The sequence below is a fragment of the Thalassophryne amazonica genome, chromosome 11 (assembly GCF_902500255.1).
Source record: "Thalassophryne amazonica chromosome 11, fThaAma1.1, whole genome shotgun sequence".
Classification (NCBI taxonomy): domain Eukaryota; kingdom Metazoa; phylum Chordata; class Actinopteri; order Batrachoidiformes; family Batrachoididae; genus Thalassophryne; species Thalassophryne amazonica.
In genome coordinates this window covers 63,623,406-63,642,167 of record NC_047113.1, presented here as the reverse complement: position 1 = coordinate 63,642,167, position 18,762 = coordinate 63,623,406, and the positions used below count along the sequence as shown (strand labels likewise).

The 18,762-nt window shown below is 40.1% G+C and overlaps 1 protein-coding gene across 1 annotated transcript in view; it reads left to right on the top strand.

The window, feature by feature from the left end:
* The window catches only part of slit3 (slit homolog 3 (Drosophila)), a 713,397-nt gene that overhangs the window by 70,120 nt on the left and 624,515 nt on the right, over window positions 1-18,762 (top strand). The window contains exon 3 of the mRNA XM_034181986.1: window positions 16,140-16,211. Within this exon, the coding sequence (XP_034037877.1) occupies window positions 16,140-16,211 (72 nt within the window). The remainder of the gene's footprint in view (window positions 1-16,139; window positions 16,212-18,762) is intronic.

Below are 18,762 nucleotides of genomic sequence, written 5' to 3'. Positions count from 1 at the left end.
TTCCATAGACATGGAAACCTCAGGGTCTTCTGGCTACCGATTGCCTCAGCTGGTGACTGAACAGGGAAAACCACCTGCGGAGATATTTGGGTGCAAGGAAAACGGTCCTATCTTGGTCCTTCATTGCACAGTCTTGCCAACCCTGCTGTAGACATCTGGGACATTTCCACCTCAGAAGCCTACAGGCCATTTAAAGAGGGTCTGACATCTGTGCATGTCTTGTATTTGCTTGTACATTTATATCATGGTGTGTAGAGCATGTAGGGTAGACCTCGTTCCTCTGATGCCTTTTATGTTTTCGGTAACTATGCATATTCTACAACCACTCTGTCTGTGACGTCCACGATGAATGTATGTGAACGCTGACCACGACTCTATGCACTGCTGTCCTCAAAAGTTTAAACTCACACCTGCCCAGTGTAGAGATTGATTAGATGTTGAATGATTGGTGTTCATTGGTGTAGTTGATGCTCCTCCAGTCTAAATTAAAGCAATATGTCACCCGCTGGGCTTAAACAACTGAACCAGACTGAATCTTAACATTTTGTCAGTGGGCTGCTCAGCTCTGCCGCACTTCCAAAACTGTCAACCCTTCCACCTTGTCGATCTTTCATCTGCACTTAAATACAGCCTGAAAGCTCAAACGATGCGTGGAAGTCATTTCTGATGTGACACCAGTTTGTCGGCTGTAAAAGTGCCTCTCTGTCTTTATTTGAATGGCTTCGCTCTGTCGAATGCGAGTCTCGTCTCTTCTCAGCTTTTCTAATTGACGTCAAGGGCTCTCTAACTTTTCTGTCTCAAGTGGCTCTAACGTGTGTGTGGGTGTATGCGTGTATGTGTGTGTGTGAGGGTTATAATAACTATAATCACCGCTGGCTGCACTGAGATTCAATTTTAACCAGACCAGCAGATAAAAATACATTCGCTGCACAAACGGCGCTGAGGAGTGAAAATAAGTTTGTGTATGCTCGCATTTGTAAGCACATTGCTTTGGCGTGTTCTCTTAAACGGGCCGCAGAGGATTCTGGAACTGTCGGTTCATGGCTCAGGTTCAGTGTGCATTTGAGGGAGAAAGTTTTATTTGTGTGAGAAGAACCAAGGAAACTGCGTGTGGTTGTGTGTTTAATGTGGTTAGTGATAAACTGCTGTGACATTTTCCTGCTCTAAATCTTTTAAAGGAATGGGGAAGCAATGGCTTGGGAAAGGAGACGGTCTGAGAAAGATGCACTAAAGTGCCTCGTTCTGGAATTCTGGCTCACTTTGCCGTCACAAATGTCCCCTGGGAAAAATTTTTATCGAAGTGTGGTGTCGCTAACGCCGTAATTAGTTGAGTCTTCTACAGCCAGATTTGAGTGGGATCCACACTGGACAGTGAAATGCAATGTACATGATCAGATCAGATTTCATTATTAGTGCAGCAGATAACAGAATATTTATAGGGAATCTTTAAAATAGGTGGCCAAGTAGGGGGTTAATGAAGAATTTCACAGGAGTCAAAATTTACAAATGCTCCAATCATATTGAAAAGTAAACCACATTATTTGTCTGATCATAACAATTCCAAAAAGGTATAGTTTGTTCTATTGTTGGCTTATTGTAATGAAGTTATGGGGTAAAAACAGCAAAAACCGTGACACAGGTCAATTTCAGTTTGTACAGGGGGCCAAAGTTAAAGTTGTTTTTTTGGTAAACAAAGTGATGCAAATTTTTGGTTGACCTGATAGCATTAATACATGGGATAGTTTTAACCATGTTGAATGTTTACTGTCCTAAGAAAAAGTCAAACAATGTCGACGTCCATTGGATTCTATGACAAGTGGCATATGTTACCCTGTAACATGATAACTAGGTAAGACACATGTGCAAACTATTCCTTTTTAAAACCCCATTCGCACAACCAATATTTTGCATCACTTTTTACCAAATTTGGAGCAACTTTAACTTTGGCCTCCTTCACAAACTGAAACTGACTTTTGTCACGGTTTTTGATGTTTTTACCCCATAACTTCATAACATTCAGTCAAGGATAGTCCAAACTATACCTTTTTGGATTCTTTATGATCAGATGTATAATGTGGTATGACTTTCAATATGATTGGAGCATTTGTAAATTTTGATCCCTGTGTAATTCCTCATTAACCCCTACTTGGCTGCCTATTGAAAAATCAAGCGGAAGCCTGCTTTTTCAAGATAGTAGTCTAAGTAGTATTTGAGTTGAATTTGGTGCTTGTACTCCCATTTGAAAGATTTCTTCAGTTATCCACTGCACTATAGGTCTAATACACACAAACACAACTGATATTCTCTATAATGATGTGTTGTTTACTGTTGAATGAATCTTAAACACCAAATCCACTGTGATTTGTCGAATTGACCATCAAGAATGTAGACAAATAAGGTGAAGGTCCAAAAATAGGGAGCTGTTCAAAACTGCTTAGTGCATGACAGTATAGGGCAGTTATAATATTGCAGTTGTTAATAATAAAACTAGAATGCCACATATTGCTTAAAAAGTCACCTGGATCCAAATTATATTTTGAAACAAATTCAAAGTAAAATTCCTAATTTTCTAAGTCATTATCCATCTTCTCCTGCAACTTTTTGAATTAAATGTTGCTATGTGCTAAACATTCTTCTGGATGTCCGTTCCAGAATATATTCCAGATCACCCCAAAACTGAATCACATATTCCCTGGAACATCATCTGCATATCTCTTCACCCAATTTTTCTGAACTTTACCTCTTGAAAGTAACCATCAATCTGCAACATCCAGCGTGCAGCGTTGGCGTCCTCTTCGCCTTCTCCACACTGGTGCACCTGTGTGCTGGATCACGCACAGGGGGAACTTGGCACTTTGCAAAAATATTGTAGCTGATGCTCCACATCATTATGACACGAAACGTCGTAACACTTGGCCAGGTTTAAGAGCTGCTGGAGATTTCTGAGCCTTTGAAGATAATTAACTCATAGTTAAATCTGCACACTCTGTTAGCGCAGAGGAAAAACGGTATACTTAAAATAACCGATGTTGCTGTAGAACTCTTCTTACTTTGAAGATAATTAACATAAAACTCCAACCATATGTAACTGTAAAGGTAGATAAAACACATTTTTGCACAATACGACCCCCCCCCCCCCCCCCCCAGGTCCTGAAATTTGTCATCTCATGACTTTGTGTAAACATCAAGACCAGATGAATTGCTGTAGCATGATCAATCCTTTAATTTAATGTAATGTGCACGCAGCCCTGTGAATATGCTTTAATCTAAGCAGTCATAGAATCACACTGTAATTACTATCATCAGCATGCACACTGCATGAACAACACTTAGCATAATATCTTTGGCAGTTTTACATCTCACGATTTCTTCCAGACTGCTGTAAAAGTGAGTAATTTCAAACAAATTTAGATTTAGGTGCAAACTTGTGCTTGATACTGAACATTTAGACCGCTAGAGTGAATGTGGTTTTAAATATTGTGTGTAAACAAGTAAAGTTAATGTTCCCTGAAGTTCTGCCTTGTTTCACGCACAACTGCAAGCGCTCTCGACTTTGCCATTAGGTAGCATGACATCATTATGCTCATTATATTGGTTGCAAAGACTTTCTAATATGGTTTAATAAAAGCTTTATTATAGACAAGTTGGCCCCCCCTCACACATGGTATCAGTACATTTGCAGACTGGTTATTCCATCTCGCTCTGCTGCCTGATTTCAGATGCAGAACAATATTTAAAAAAAAAACAAAAATCTCTCATTCATACAATATGTGGGCTCCGACTGCTCACCTCATGTTTGGCTTCAGGTCCTTTGTAATTCTAAATTTCATTCACTGGATGTGCATCTGGTTTTGCTCTTATTGGATTAAATAAATTAATAGTTAGTCAAAATGATATCTTAGTTCTGCCTTCTGCAGATTTATTGAGATATGCTTTCTGGCCAGGCTGGACAAAATACAGCTAAACACACAGGATTATGAATAAATGAAAGAATTAATGAATGCATGAAATTATTCGGCACACACAGACCCAAAATAGCAAACTCAAAAAGAAAACAATCCAACAACGCACCCATGTGCCTGAAAGGGTGTAGGCAGAAGCAAAAGCTTATAAACACACACCCCTTTAACTAAACAAACAAACAAAAAAACCAAAAATGTATACATATGTATATAAAAATATACATATACCCATGATAACAAATACAAAACATAAATTAATCACTGAACTAAAATTTCCAAACACAAACATGCAAACAGCAGTGCAACAAAAACAAAACAAAATCGATAAACCTAATTCATCATGCTAAGTCATTAAATATTTTTTGTAGAGCTTTTTAAAGCCAACCAAGTTACCGAATGATTTTATGTTATCTGGTCGCTTACTCCAAATATTAACGCCTTTAAAAGAAAGAAAATGACTTTATACAGTAGTTCGAATCTTTGATTTTTGAAAATGTTATAACAGGAGTCCCTCATTTTAAATAGTGATTAGCAGTGGTGGGCACAGTTCCGATAATCCGATAATTAGCGAAGATAATGTTTTCATTATTGAATTATCTTTACAGATAACTTTGAAAACCATTATCGGACTAATTATCTTCTGCTAAATTTTTGTCTGAGAATTTTTAGACCGTTAACGTGGTAAACAAAGCTGAACAGCTACAAACACTTATAAAACTTAAAATCAGTTGAGCACCTACCTGTTAAATGTTTTCTTGCAGATGTGTAGTTCTATCCTCTGCAAACAGATGAGAGCTGCTTCTAGAAGAAACTGCTCTATCCTCTGCAGGCAAAGGAGAACTGGCCACCCCCCCCAAAAAAAAAAAAAAAAAATCATTTCTTTTAACCCCATACTAATACATGGGCAATACCACCCAAGTCATCCAGAGGCATACATTTTTAACTTATGGTTCAAATTTTAACCAAACTAATTTCAGATAAGTTATTTAAATTAACGTCACATCTGAAGTTTTATAAAGTGAAAATATCAGATATATGTTTTAGTTTTAAAAGTAATGCACTAATTTTTAAGGTTTTAGTGTGGACATGCTGTGTCCAGGTGCATTATGGGTATCTCAGTACGTTCACGACATGAGAAATGCATTTCAGACGCTCTGATCAGGCTCCACGGACAACAGCATTAAACTCTAGTGCCTAAAACTCTCATGAATATATTCTCTGGGTTTATAGACATTGTTATTGTGTTTGCGCTTATTAAATTCCACGCATCTTAAATCTAGCAGACACAGATTATCTGGAATTTTGTTTTGGCAAGTTTTCAAGGTCTCTACTGCCATCTACTGGCCAGTAGTGTTCATAGCAGTATTTGCCCTGAAGCTGGGCTGATATTTTTAATCACTGCACTCGGTTCCAATTCAAACTGTACTACAGAACTACACGGTGTAAAACTTTTGAGTGCCTGATTTATGTGCTCACACACATTGTATATTCAAAAACCACACGCCGGACTTGTGTTTCCTGAAGCAAAATGTAAACAGAAGCTTTTTTTCAAACTTAATTTACAAAAACTTTTGATGGGATACATCAAAGTTAGAAAACAACAACAAAAAAACATTACAAGACAGGTCTGCGGTGTTTGCACATGCACAGTGCGAGAGGTTGGATGCTTGTAGCCCTTCAGCAGTGGGATACCCTCACAATGGCCGACTAGAATATCAAACAGGTTTGATTTTCATCTGACCATACGATCGCCTATCAGGGGGTGGTTGTGAGATGTTAAATACAGCTCGTTACTCCATGTATACTGAATGATGTAGAACGCACGATTAACCTGAAACTCTGTGTGATCCAAAAAATTCTCGCACAAATGAAAAATCAGCAGAAAAAGGACCAAAACTCGCACTGGCACCAGTAGATCATGGCAGTGTTCTATTTATTTTGACACCAGTTATATCAGACGGTTATCTAATTACAACTTGGCTTTTTTTTTTTTTTGAAAATGCCTTTTTTTACAAATAAAAAATGGCATATTTTACAAAAGCACATTTATCACCAACACACACACACCTCACATTAACGTGTTGGTTTACATAGAATGAACCAATCAGTGTTAGCGGAGGCACATTTTACCCAGAATGCCATCTGTCTGTGTTTGTTACAAAACTTCAGAATTAGTGCATTATTCAACATTAAAAGACCTATGTTATATCTTAACTTTGCACAAATGACAGAATTGACATTAACTCATTGAGTGCCAGCCATTTTCAAAGTTCAGAACATCCCAGTGCCATCCCAGTGTTTTTTCAAGACCCATAGAAAATTTAGTTCTATGTCCATGTCAACAACAAACATACCAAAAGAAACTTCAGACTTTCCTTTATCATCAGAAAAAAAAGTTTGTTTGTACCTCTTTCCATTCTTTAGTAATTGTTTGCAGAACATGGGTGGGTATCACTAAAAATGCTGATTTCTGTCAAAAAACTGAGAAAATTGGCTTTTTGTTACAAGCAACATTTCAAGGAGAAAATGTCTTTGATTCTAATTGTTTTTGCTTCAGTGACATCTCAAACATTATGAAAAGTGATCCTATTGTATAATGCACCAAAAAAAAAAAAAAAAACGTCAGGGGAGGGACTCCGTCTGTCTCTTCTCTCGGCGGCGCATCTTTTCCCTCTGGCTCCCGCGTATCGGACCTTTTTATTTTTTCAAAAACCTGATGGATTTGAATCACGTGTGCCTTCATGAGCCTGTCGATTGCGTCATTTGCTTGTAAGCAGCCTTTGTGTGAGGTGTGTGTCGTGCGCTCGGCATTTTTTCATTCCAAGGAAAAAGACGGAACGACTGGAGCAGCGCGACTGCATCACAGTTTGACAGACAGCCAGGTGGAAACCAGTCGGATTAGGAGCGGTACAACTGTAAGACGTCCGCACAACGGTGGAGAGCGAGCCGCGCTCCGGTCCACACTCACACTGCTACCACCCACAGAATGGGTTCCCTTGTGATTACAACTCTAATTTTTTTACACAAGCTAGATCAGCTGATTACCCCCCTCCCCCCATAAAAAATATAATTGGTGTGATAACGCATCTTTGGCGCTGAGCGTTACTATCTGAAAAGACGTGTTTAAGCGTCAGTGGCACTCAATGAGTTAATGAAGTTATTCTATCAGTATTCATTTTATTTACACCAAACCATAAGTCAGCATTGCTTTATTTTCCAAGACCTCCGCCTGACGGCAGCGTTGTGATTGAGTAGAGAGTTGAGCTTCGTGGCTCCTCTCAGCTGCATTTGTCCTGGAAGCCTTGTAGTAAACTGGAGCTTCCAGCAGGAGGCAGAACACTCAGACAGAAGTGCTGACTCATTGTTTGGGTCTGTCGTTGCTTTTAATGCTTCCAGAAGCGATCGTGGTGTTAATACTCAAAATCAGCTTGTTAGTAGTTGCAAGTGTACCGGAGACAATACTGGAATTTATCGGTTATCTGTAACTTCTGATACATTTTTGGGTGGTTTATTGTTTTATCTTCATCAAAGATAACTTTTCAGTTATCTGATTATCTGTTATCGAAGTAAATTTTTTGGTTATCTGTGGCCACCACTGGTGATTAGTGATAGCTTACCTCTTTATTAGGATTTGTAATTGACAACTTTCAATGTGTTTTTTACATTGAACATCTGTGGATGCTGGGGTGTAAATATGACATTGCTTTGAAAGTGCAATGTGCTGTCCACGTCTTTGGGCTGGATGGAATATATGAGCCTGTATGCTTTTGCTTATCTTAGCAGTAGGTGCAAAAATATTTCTTGCAACTTTTTGTTGTTAAATGTTGCTATGTGCTAAACAATCTTCTGGGTCTCAGTTCCAGAATATTTTCTAGATCACCCCAAAATTGAATCACATATACCGCAGAACATCATCTGTGTATGTTGAAGATGGTAATTGAAAAATCTGATTAAAATAAACTGTTTTGTTCTTAATTTCTCATAAATTGCTGGTGAAAACTATTCACACATTTTTTTTCAAATTTATATTTACTTATAAATCATACACAGTTCTTTTTCCTTCCTTTTCAAAACCATGGACTAAAACTGATTGTACATTGGTGTATATTGTGTATATATTGTGTTGATACGGATAGGACAATAAGAAAATACTAATTAAAGTGCTGATTTGCAAGCGTACTATATATATATATATATATATATATATATATATATATATATATATATATATATATATATATATATATATATATATATATATATATATATATATATATATATATATATATATATATATATATATATATATGCACACACACACACACACACACACACACACACACACACACACACACACACACACACACACACACACACACACACACAGTGAGGAAAATATGTATTTGAACACCCTGCGATTTTGCAAGTCCTCCCATTTAGAAATCATGGAGGGGTCTGAAATTTTCATCTTAGGTGCACTGTGAGAGACATAATCTAAAAAAAAAAAAATCCGGAAATCACAATGTATGATTTTTTAAAATTTATTTGTATGTTACTGATGCGAATAAGTATTTGAACACCTGTGAAAATACAGATCTTCTCTAGATCTTTCAGGTTTGGAGTTTCAGCTCCCTCCAAAGATTTTCTATTGAGTTCAGGTCTGAAGACTGGCCAGGCAAGTGTGTGTGTGTGTGTGTGTGTGTATATATATATATATATATATATATATAAAATACATAAAAGGCTAATTCTGTCTGTCTGTCCAATATATTGTATATATTGTGTTGATACTGATGGGACAATAAGAAAATACTAATTAAAGTGCTGATTTGCAAGCATACTATATATATATATATATATATAATACATAAAAGGCTAAGGCTGTCTGTCTCTCTCTGTCCTGGATAAACTCCCAAACTATAAAAGGTAGCTCTAAAAACTATATATATTCTGAATCCTCATGACATGGGGAACAAACTGGTACCATTTTTTAAAAAGTTGAACGTAACCAAAAAATGAATGCTTTAATCGATTCTCTGTATCGATTTATCCTTTATGGTTACTGTCATCAAGAAAGCCTGAGTACAAAAAGTATAAAGCGACCAGAATTGTAATTCCCCCCTCCCCCCCCATCCTGAGGATGTCCTCAAGAAAGCGTGAGTACAAAAAGTATAAAACGGTCAGAATTCTAATTCCACCCCCCCCCCCCCCCCCCCATCCTCAAGATGTCCTCAAGAAAGCCTGAGAACAAAAAGTATAAAACGGTCAGAATTCTAATTCCACACCCCCCCCCCCCCATCCTCATGATGTCCTCAAGAAAGCGTGAGTACATAAAGTATATAAAACGGTCAGAATTCTAATTCCACACACACACACCCCCCCCATCCTCATGATGTCCTCAAGAAAGCGTGAGTACATAAAGTATATAAAACGGTCAGAATTCTAATTCCACCCCCCCCCCCCCCATCCTCATGATGTCCTCAAGAAAGCGTGAGTACAAAAAGTATAAAACCGTCAGAATTCTAATTCCACCCCCCACCATCCTGAGGATGTCATCAAGAAAGCCTGAGTACAAAAAGTATAAAACGGTCAGAATTCTAATTCCACTCTCCCCCAATCCTGATGATGTCATCAAGAAAGCCTGAGTTAAATGGTCAGAATTATAATCCCCCCTCCCATCTTGATGATGTCATCAAGAAAGCCTGAGTACAAAAAGTATACATTGGTCAATTCTAATTCCACCCCACTCAAACTATAATATGTAGCCCTAAAAACTATATATACGAGGCCTATTAGAAAAGTATCCGACCTTATTATTTTTTTCAAAAACCATATGGATTTGAATCACGTGTGATTACATCAGACATGCTTGAACCCTCGTGGGCATGCGAGAGTTTTTTCATGCCTGTCGGTTACGTCATTCGCCTGTGGGCAGTCTTTGAGTGAGGAGTCGCCCACCCTCTCGTCGTTTTTTTCATTGTTTAGGAATGGCTCAGAGACTGCTGCTTTGTTTGATCAAAATTTTTTCAAAACTCTAAGGCACAACTGAGTGGACACCATTCGATAAATTCAGCTGGTTTTCGGTAAAAATTTTAACGGCTGATGAGAGATTTTGGTCTGGTAGTGTCGCCGTAAGGACGGCCCACGGCACCTGACGGCGATCTGCACTTCGAGGCGGCAGCGTCTCGCCGTTTCAAGTTGAAAACTTCCACATTTCAGGCTCTGTTGACCCAGGAAGTCGTCAGAGAACAGAGAACTTTCAGAAGAAGTCGGCATGAGGAATTTATTCAGACATTCCATTGTTAACGGACATTTTGTAATGAAAGAACGTGCGGGCAGAGTCGCATGTCGGGCCGGACCCGACCGCGGGGGGTCGCTACAGGAAAAATACCTCCATTGGAAACCTTAACGGGCAAGTTGGAACATGCCCAAACTGTTAAACAATTTCTCAGTTACTCACTTGTTGAAAGCCATAAAAAGCCGCCTGAATTTTACAAATGGTTTTCAACACGGAGGTGTTTTTCCTGTCGCGGCGCACACAGATTCGCCGAGTCGTCACGGAAACGACTCGGCGAATTTGCGCGCACGTCTTTCATTAAAAAATGTCCTTAAACAGTGGAATGTCCGCATACAGTCCTCATGCCGGCCTCTTCTGAATCTTCTCTGTTCTCTCACGACGTCCTGGGTGAATTAAGCCTTAAATTAGGATGTTTTCAGGTCGAAACAGGCCGACGACGGCGCCTGGAAGAGCTGCAGGACGTCCCGCTCTGCGGGAAGTCCTTACACCGACAGAAACACCCCATAATCTCTCATCAGCCGTTAAACCTTTCACCGAAAACCAGCTTAATTTCTCGAATAGTATACACTCGGATATTCCTCACAGGTCCAGAAAAATTTTTGATAAAGCAATGTGCGCCGTCTGGAGCAACGTGTGAAACAAAGGAATTCAGCAGAAAGGGCGGGACCACATCTCACTCAAGGCCTGCCTACAGGGAAATGACGTCACCGACGTGTGAAAAAACTCACACATGCGCACGAGGGTTCAAGCATGATTGGTGGAATCGCACGTCATTCAAATCCATATAGTTAAAAAAAAATAAAAGGGTCAGTTTATTGTCTAATAGACCTCGTATTCTGAATCCTCATGACATGGGGATCAAACTGGTACCATTTTTTTTTTTTTAAAGTGAACTGAAAATTACCCCCAAAATAACCATTTATGTAAGACCATAAAGTGTTGTTCCATGTGCTTTTCATGCTGCCAACGCTGTTGAGCTGAGCCTAGCACCCACAGCTATAGGTATAAAGCTTTGCTGCTGGCCTGCTGACCAGCAGAGCTTGGTCTCTGGTCCAGCACACAGCACACTCAAGCACAGGCTGAGGCTGTGGGTATGACCAGGCAGATTCAAATTTCCAGCCCTGTATATGTGTTGGCCATCTCTGTGTGTGTTGGCAACGCCGTGATGAAGCCTTCCAGGACATTTTGGGGCATGTCCAGCTCATGCTCAATCACAATTGGATAATCACACGAATGAAAAGCAACCGGAATCCATCTGAAATCCACCAGAAAGCAGTCCTGTGAGATCAACACCAAGGTGGTTTTGTCCCGCGTAATGAACGGCATCCGTGGCGCGTCCCTCCGCTTTTCTTTCCATGAAAAAAAACTCCTGTAACAGTGGAATGTGCTGAAAAAGTGCTGATGTCCACATCTCCTGCCTTTTTGTGAAAGTCAGACGAGGTCCCAGATCAACAAAGCCTTCATGTTGGAAATGATCTGGTTGTTTCAGCGGGGTCTGAGCATGTCGATCGGCGCTGGGAGTGCGCCGCACTCTCAGCAGTTGTGGGCCGTCCTTAAAGCGGCAGTAACACTCCTTAATCTGTGTAATCCCCATAAAATCCTCCCTGAAAGCCATATTAATTTTCCGAACGGTGTCCACCTGGAGGTCTCTCACAGTTTCTGGGAAAAAAATTGATGCAGCAAAGCTCCAAATCGTTCAGACATTTATTCGCAATAAAAATCCGACGAGAGGGGTGGCCCACTGCTCACACAAAGCCTGCTCACAGGCAAATGATGCAACCGACAGGCATGAAAAAACTCACGCATGCGCACGAAGGTTCAAGCTTAGCTGATGCAATCACACGTGATTCAAATCCATTTGGTTTTTGAAAAAATAAAAAGGTCCGATACTTTTCTCACAGATCTCGTGTATATACACACTGGGATGCCCAAATTTTGACAGAACATTAAATAATTTAAATCCTTCTTCTTTGTTGCATGAACTTATGGAATAAATGATTTTTCTGCTTATGTTTGTGTCCTTCAGTTTGTAGCTCCAACAGTTTTTTTCTGTGTACGTGACGGTCTGGTAAGCTTATATGGCAGATCGTGCATTACAGTAATGGCTGCATAACAGCCATGTGTCTAAACATTTTCTTTGAAAGAACAAATGAAGGAGAGGTCATGTTAAGATGTTTCCACACGACAGTCCAGACAGTGTCTCTCTATCTCTGCGCTGATGCACTTCCTGTAGTTTTTCTTCCTTGCATCCCTTTTCCCCCCCACATCATTTGTTTTTGTCTGTTTGTGTCCTTACGTTTTCTTGCTCTCCTTACTCCTCTCTTTCACTCCTTCTCACTGCGCCCTTCCTTTGCTTCGATCTGGGCCTCCCTCCTTTGTCTCAGGAGATGTCACTCTTAACATCTTCAGACACAGAATGTATACACACATATCTGTGAAGATGTTCTGGATCCCCCTCACGGTCCCATCTGGAAAACCGTAGCTTGGCCAAAGTACACGGAAAAAAGAGTAATACGCATAACGCACAGAGACGGACAGAAGGGAAGTGGAGATGACGTCCACTGAGGGATAGAACAGGGATGGGTTGTTAATTGTTTGTCTTGGCTGGCTGGATTGTCACATTTGCGGATTGCTGTGTGTCTTAAACTTTTACCTCACTGCACATTCGTCTCTTCACTGCACTGATTAGTTGTTTATACAACTAATTAAAAAAGGGTGTGAACGTTCCTCAGCATTTTATATCTCTTCAGTATTTCTCTCCATTAAACAGCCAATTTTATTCCTTTCCTCAATTTTTTTTTCATTTCTGGAATTTGGAACATATCTGCTCTTTCCCCAGGTTACCCGTTGAACAAGGCACTAAAAGTATTATATTTACTCACTTGAAATTAATCCCTAGAATGTAAAGGGGCTTTAATAAGCATTAAATACATGACAGAAACAGAACAGATATATTTGTAACAATATGAGAAGCCATGAATCAAAGTTGATTTCATCTAAATTTTAATAATTTTATTTTACTCAAAAAGTAAAAGAGAAATAAATTTTAACTGGTAGTGTCTAAATTTAAAATACAAGCGATCATTTCCTTTTTATTTTCCCATTATTGACTTTGAAATCTTCCAGAAATTTGGAAAAAGAAACATCTGAGTGTTTCACATGCCAGTAAGTCCAAAACCGCAAGTTTTTAGTTAACGCCGTTTTGCACTTGGCTATTTAAGTAGCTATCAATGTGCAGAATATTAAAGAATTTCAGCTATTTTCATTTTATTTATAGATATACTTTGTGTGTTCACATCTGAACCTTTCTGTAACAGCCTTTGCAATTTTATACTATTAAATTTATTCTTGTAGTGCAAATCACAACATGGGTCAAACCAAGGGATCGTCACACAAGCTAAAATGTATCCACCTGATGAGCACGCACATTTGTGACACTGGTTAGGAAAATTTCATTTTGGGATTTTGAAAGCAGACCAGACTCAGTACGGTGGCAAGGTGCTTGGGCTATACTAATAAATAAAATAAAATACAATCATACAACACAAAATTGTCAGGACATACAGTGATAGCCATAAGCAGCCACATATTGTCCAGTGTTCACAATGACAGATGGACAAAAGACCAGAATCCCAGCTTCATAGTTCACATTAGTACACCAGTGAGTTCACGGATGCCAGATCAGTCATTGAAATTGTTCTAATCCCAGTTCTCATGCATTGCCAACCTTAGACATATGCAGTTAATAACTTTATAGGTAGAGGGTGGGGTATGAGCCAAGGAGGAAAACCATTAACTTTTGCAGTGGATCTGATTAAGGAGGTGGATCCAAGAATTCTTTTTTTTTTTTTTTTAAATATTGTGAAATAGGGCATTTTTCAGCAGTTTTACAAATTTCTCAAGCGTTAATGGAGAATTTTTAGTAACACTTTACTTGAAGGTATCGTCATAATAGTTGTTGTGTGGGCCGCCAGAAGAGGATGTACTGCTGGCCCACCACCAAAGGGCGCCCTGCCTGAAGTGCGGGCTTCAGGCACGAGAGGGCGCTGCCGCCACGGACACAGCCGGGAGTGACAGCTGTCACTCATTAATTCCTGACAGCTGTCACACATTCTTCATCATCGCACTCCATAAAGACCAGACGTCATCTCCACCTCATCGCCGAGATATCATACTTCATTGGAGGTAATACTCTCAGCCTTTTTGTGAGATTTATAAATCTGTTATCGTGAGTGTTTGCAGGAGAACCGGTCGTTTTTGCGGAGGCTGTGCAAGACGGCGCTCCTTTTCATCTGAGACCGCTGCAACATATTGAGTGAGAGGTGGAGGTGGCATTCCCACCGCTGTTGTTACTGGGTATACACACACCCACACTTGACTGTCTTTATTCTCGCCAGCAGTACCAGATCCGACAGTCGGGGACGGTGATCACCTGGGAATTCGGGACTTGGCGGCTCCAGTATTCACCAGGTTCTGTGGCGGCGGAAATCATGTGGTTCCGGCTCTTCTCAGGACAGACGTCTTCTATCCTCGAGCCTGCCCACACGTCACCTTTGTAATTTGACTGTAATTATATTCTGAGATTGTCTGTATATTCGTTGTGCACGTTTCACAACATTAAATTGTTACCTTTTGGCTCATCTATTGACCGTTCATTTGCACCCCCTGTTGTGGGTCCGTGTCACTACACTTTCACAGCAAATAGTGATATGACAGTGCCATAACTGTTACATGACACAGTCATGAATGTATCAAAAACATTATGTCAATGTCATAAATTTTTATGACTGCTGTCATTAAGTGTCATTCGGTTTTTGCAATGACAAGTTGGCATATAACCGAAGACCAAAAAAGGTCGAAGACAACTTCTGGTTATGTCACTTTGATTAAATTCAAGTTGTCATAATCAAGACAACCCAAAAAATATCAACTTGTCATTACAAAAACTGAATGACACTTAATGACAGCAGTCATAAAGGTTTATGACATTGACATAATGTTTATGACACGTTCATGACAGTGTCATATCACTATTATGACGATACCTTCAAGTAAAGTGTTACCGATTTTTTTTTTTTTTTAAGTTTATGCATAAAGTTTTAATATCTAAGAACAGCTGATATTTGGTGCACTTCCAAACAATAATCCAGATTTTATGGCTCACAATATCTTGTTGCAGGTTACTTCCCATTTACAGCTGGGTGGACTGGGGACAGAATTTAAATCATGATGAGTCACTTCCATCCCAAAATCAGTGATGTTTCACAGAGACAAAGTTTACTCCTTGCTTCGTGTGTGTGTGTGTGTGTGTGTGTGTGTGCGCGCGCATGTGTGTGTGTCCAGAAACTTCACCACAGAACCAAAGTGGTGGCGAGCAGAACGAGCCACTCTGAAACAGACAGCAGCAAGATTTAAGTGTGCTTGTTTTATGATTTTAACATTCCACAACGATTCAGAGGCTTGTGAATAACGACACATGGTACAACACATCCAGGATGAGCGAGTAGAATTTCCAACAAAAAAAGTTTGTAAGAAATCTGAGCTGATTTGAGCTGAGTGATTGTTTGTGACATAGACCCAGTTTTGGGCGTCACTTTAGTCTTCCAGCTCTGATGTAAATGAAACAGGACACGGGCATATATAAATGCTGAGATGTGCACAGAATTCATTTAAATTTTAAAAAGTATATGTGGATTTATCAGAGACATTGATTTGAACTTGTAGTTGTTTATCATTGCAGTCGTATCTCTGGCTTTTTTAAGCATTTATTTTCCAAAACACATCAGTTATTTTTACTTGACAGCTGTATATTAATGATGGTAAATACCGCTGGTGTTTAAGTGTTTTTCCTTCTTCCATTTATCTCTCTGTCTTTGTAGTCATCTGGAGGACAACCAAATCAGCGTTGTTGAGAGAGGAGCCTTCCAAGACCTCAGACTGCTCGAGAGACTGTGAGTACCACCATTATAAGATGCAAAGAGACACAACTTGTGCATGCAACTTTGAGGTTTCCGGTGATCTGAAAACCCACAAGGCTAAACACAGGCACAAAAACAAATTTGTGCACATGCAGCTATTTGTCATCCTGCACTGTGTGCACGTACACATACACAAGCACAGACTGTCGATGCTTCAGTTCTGTCCACTTTGCACACGAGTGTAGAATCTCCCACCAGTACATCACCTTGTTCTCTGTGTGTGTGTGTGTGTGTGTGTGTCATCTCACACCAAGGCTCGAGCCAACAGAGCTGATATGTCAGTGGACACACACATCACTTCCCACACAGATGTGCACACACATACACACACACCTGTGGATTTATTGCTTTGTGTGTGTAGGAGGGACGAGGGTTTGAACCAAAATGTTCTTCCATGTTTCTGCTGAAAGGAGTGTCTGTGTTGCTCCGGATAGCATGAGATGAGAATTATACGCTTATTATGTTGTTTAGACTCCGAGAAAAACTCATCTCCTTAAAATAAACGCGTCTGTGGTCCAGCTTTCAAGGGATGTTCTTGTGGCCCTGTTGGAGGTTTGCAACCAGAGTAAACAATGTCAACAAAGATCTTAGAAATGTGCTAAAATTTAGATTATCACATTAAAAAAATACATACTAATTTGTTACATATTCTCACAGAGCATTCATTCATTCAGTAGACAAGCAGTAGACAAGACGTTCAGCCCATGCTTCCCTATCTTCAGCCAAATCCTCGAACTTTCCCTGGGGGATCCCGAAGCGTATATTCACACAAAACAATCATATAAGAACCAAGAACCTTCTTGGGGTGACTTATGCTGTGAATTGTCATTACACGTGATTACAGCTTTCCAGCTGATGCCATCAATGTGATTCGAGGACATTTGTTTTATTTGCGTTCAGTCAGTTAGACGCAATTTCTTGGCAATTCCAGAGTCTGGATTGTTCAGCTGTGAAGTAATTTTATTTTGTTCTGATAATTAGCCAGGCAGTTTAATGGAAAAACACATACGAGGTCTGTCAATAAAGTAACAGACCTTTTTATTTTTTTTTAAACTATATGGATTTGATTCATGTTTTTATGTCAGACAAGCTTGAACCCTCGTGCGCATGCATGAGTTTTTCCACACCTGTCGGTGACGTCATTCGCCTGTGGGCACGCCTTGTGGAAGGAGTGGTCCCGCCCCCTCGTCGGATTTTCATTGTCTGGAAATGGCGGAATGATTTGGACTTTTTTTCCATCAGAATTTTTTCAGAAGCTGTTAGAGACTGGCACCTGGAAACCATTTGAAAAATTTATCTGTCTTTCGGTGAAAATTTTACTGGCTTCACAGAGAATAAGGACTGTTACTACAGCTTTAAGGATGGCTTTAAGGACGCTCAGCACACCGCGCTCTGAGCTGCGACGACGAGGCAGAAAACGCCAGATCATTTCTAAGCTGATGGCTCTGTGGATACGAGACCGTCGTGTGCACTTTCTCTGGTTATCACAAGAGCTGGACATCAGCCATTTTCCGGCGGATTTCACTTTTAACAAGAGATTTTGTCATGGAAAGCCGCGCGGAGGCTTCGTGCGTAACGACCGATTCACTGTTTCAGCGAGACAAAGGAACACCTCCGTTTCGACGTGTCAGAGAACAAGTTAGGACAAGCCCAGCTCTCCACAATTTCTCTGATACTTACTGGACTGGTAAGCATTGAAAGCCGAGATAGGCATGTCCCAACTGGTCTCGTATCCACAGAGCCATCAGCTTAGAAATGATCTGGCGTTTTCTGCCTCGTCGTCGCAGCTCGGAGCGCGGCTCGCCAAGCGGCTCGCCGAGCGTCCTTAAAGCTGTCCTTAAAGCCGTCCTTAAAGCTGTAGTAACAGTCCTTATTCTCTGTGAAGCCCGTAAAATTTTCACCGAAAGCCAGATAAATTTTTCAAATGGTTTCCAGGTGCCAGTCTCTAACAGCTTCTGAAAAAATTCTGATGGAAAAAAAGTCCTTTTCATTCCGCCATTTCCAGACAATGAAAATCCGACGAGGGGGCGGAACCACTCCTTCCACAAGGCGTGCTCACAGGCGAATGACGTCACCGACAGGCGTGGAAAAACTCACGCATGCGCACGAGGGTTCAAGCTTGTCTGACGTAAAAACATATGAATGAAATCATATAGATTTGAAAAAAATAAAAAGGACCGTTACTTTATTTACAGACCTTGTATACTGTTTCTACTGTCCACTGACAGTGGACAGTAAGGTCAGAGTGTTTGAGTGGCAGAAACGTGTAACGTGAAACGTGATCAAACATCCGATAAGGGAAAGAGAGAGGCGACATTTTGCTTTTATGTTAAACGTCTCTTTAATACTGTGCGTCAGGAAGGGTCGGAGGTTATGGGTGGGGTTAGTGAGGGTAAGGGACCAAAATAGTTTTGTGTCGAACCTCACACACACATTTGCAGTAAAGAAATTGCTTTTATTTGTCATGTGTAAAGTGTTTTTGTGAAATTGTAAATGTATATCTATTACCAAAGATGTCAAACTG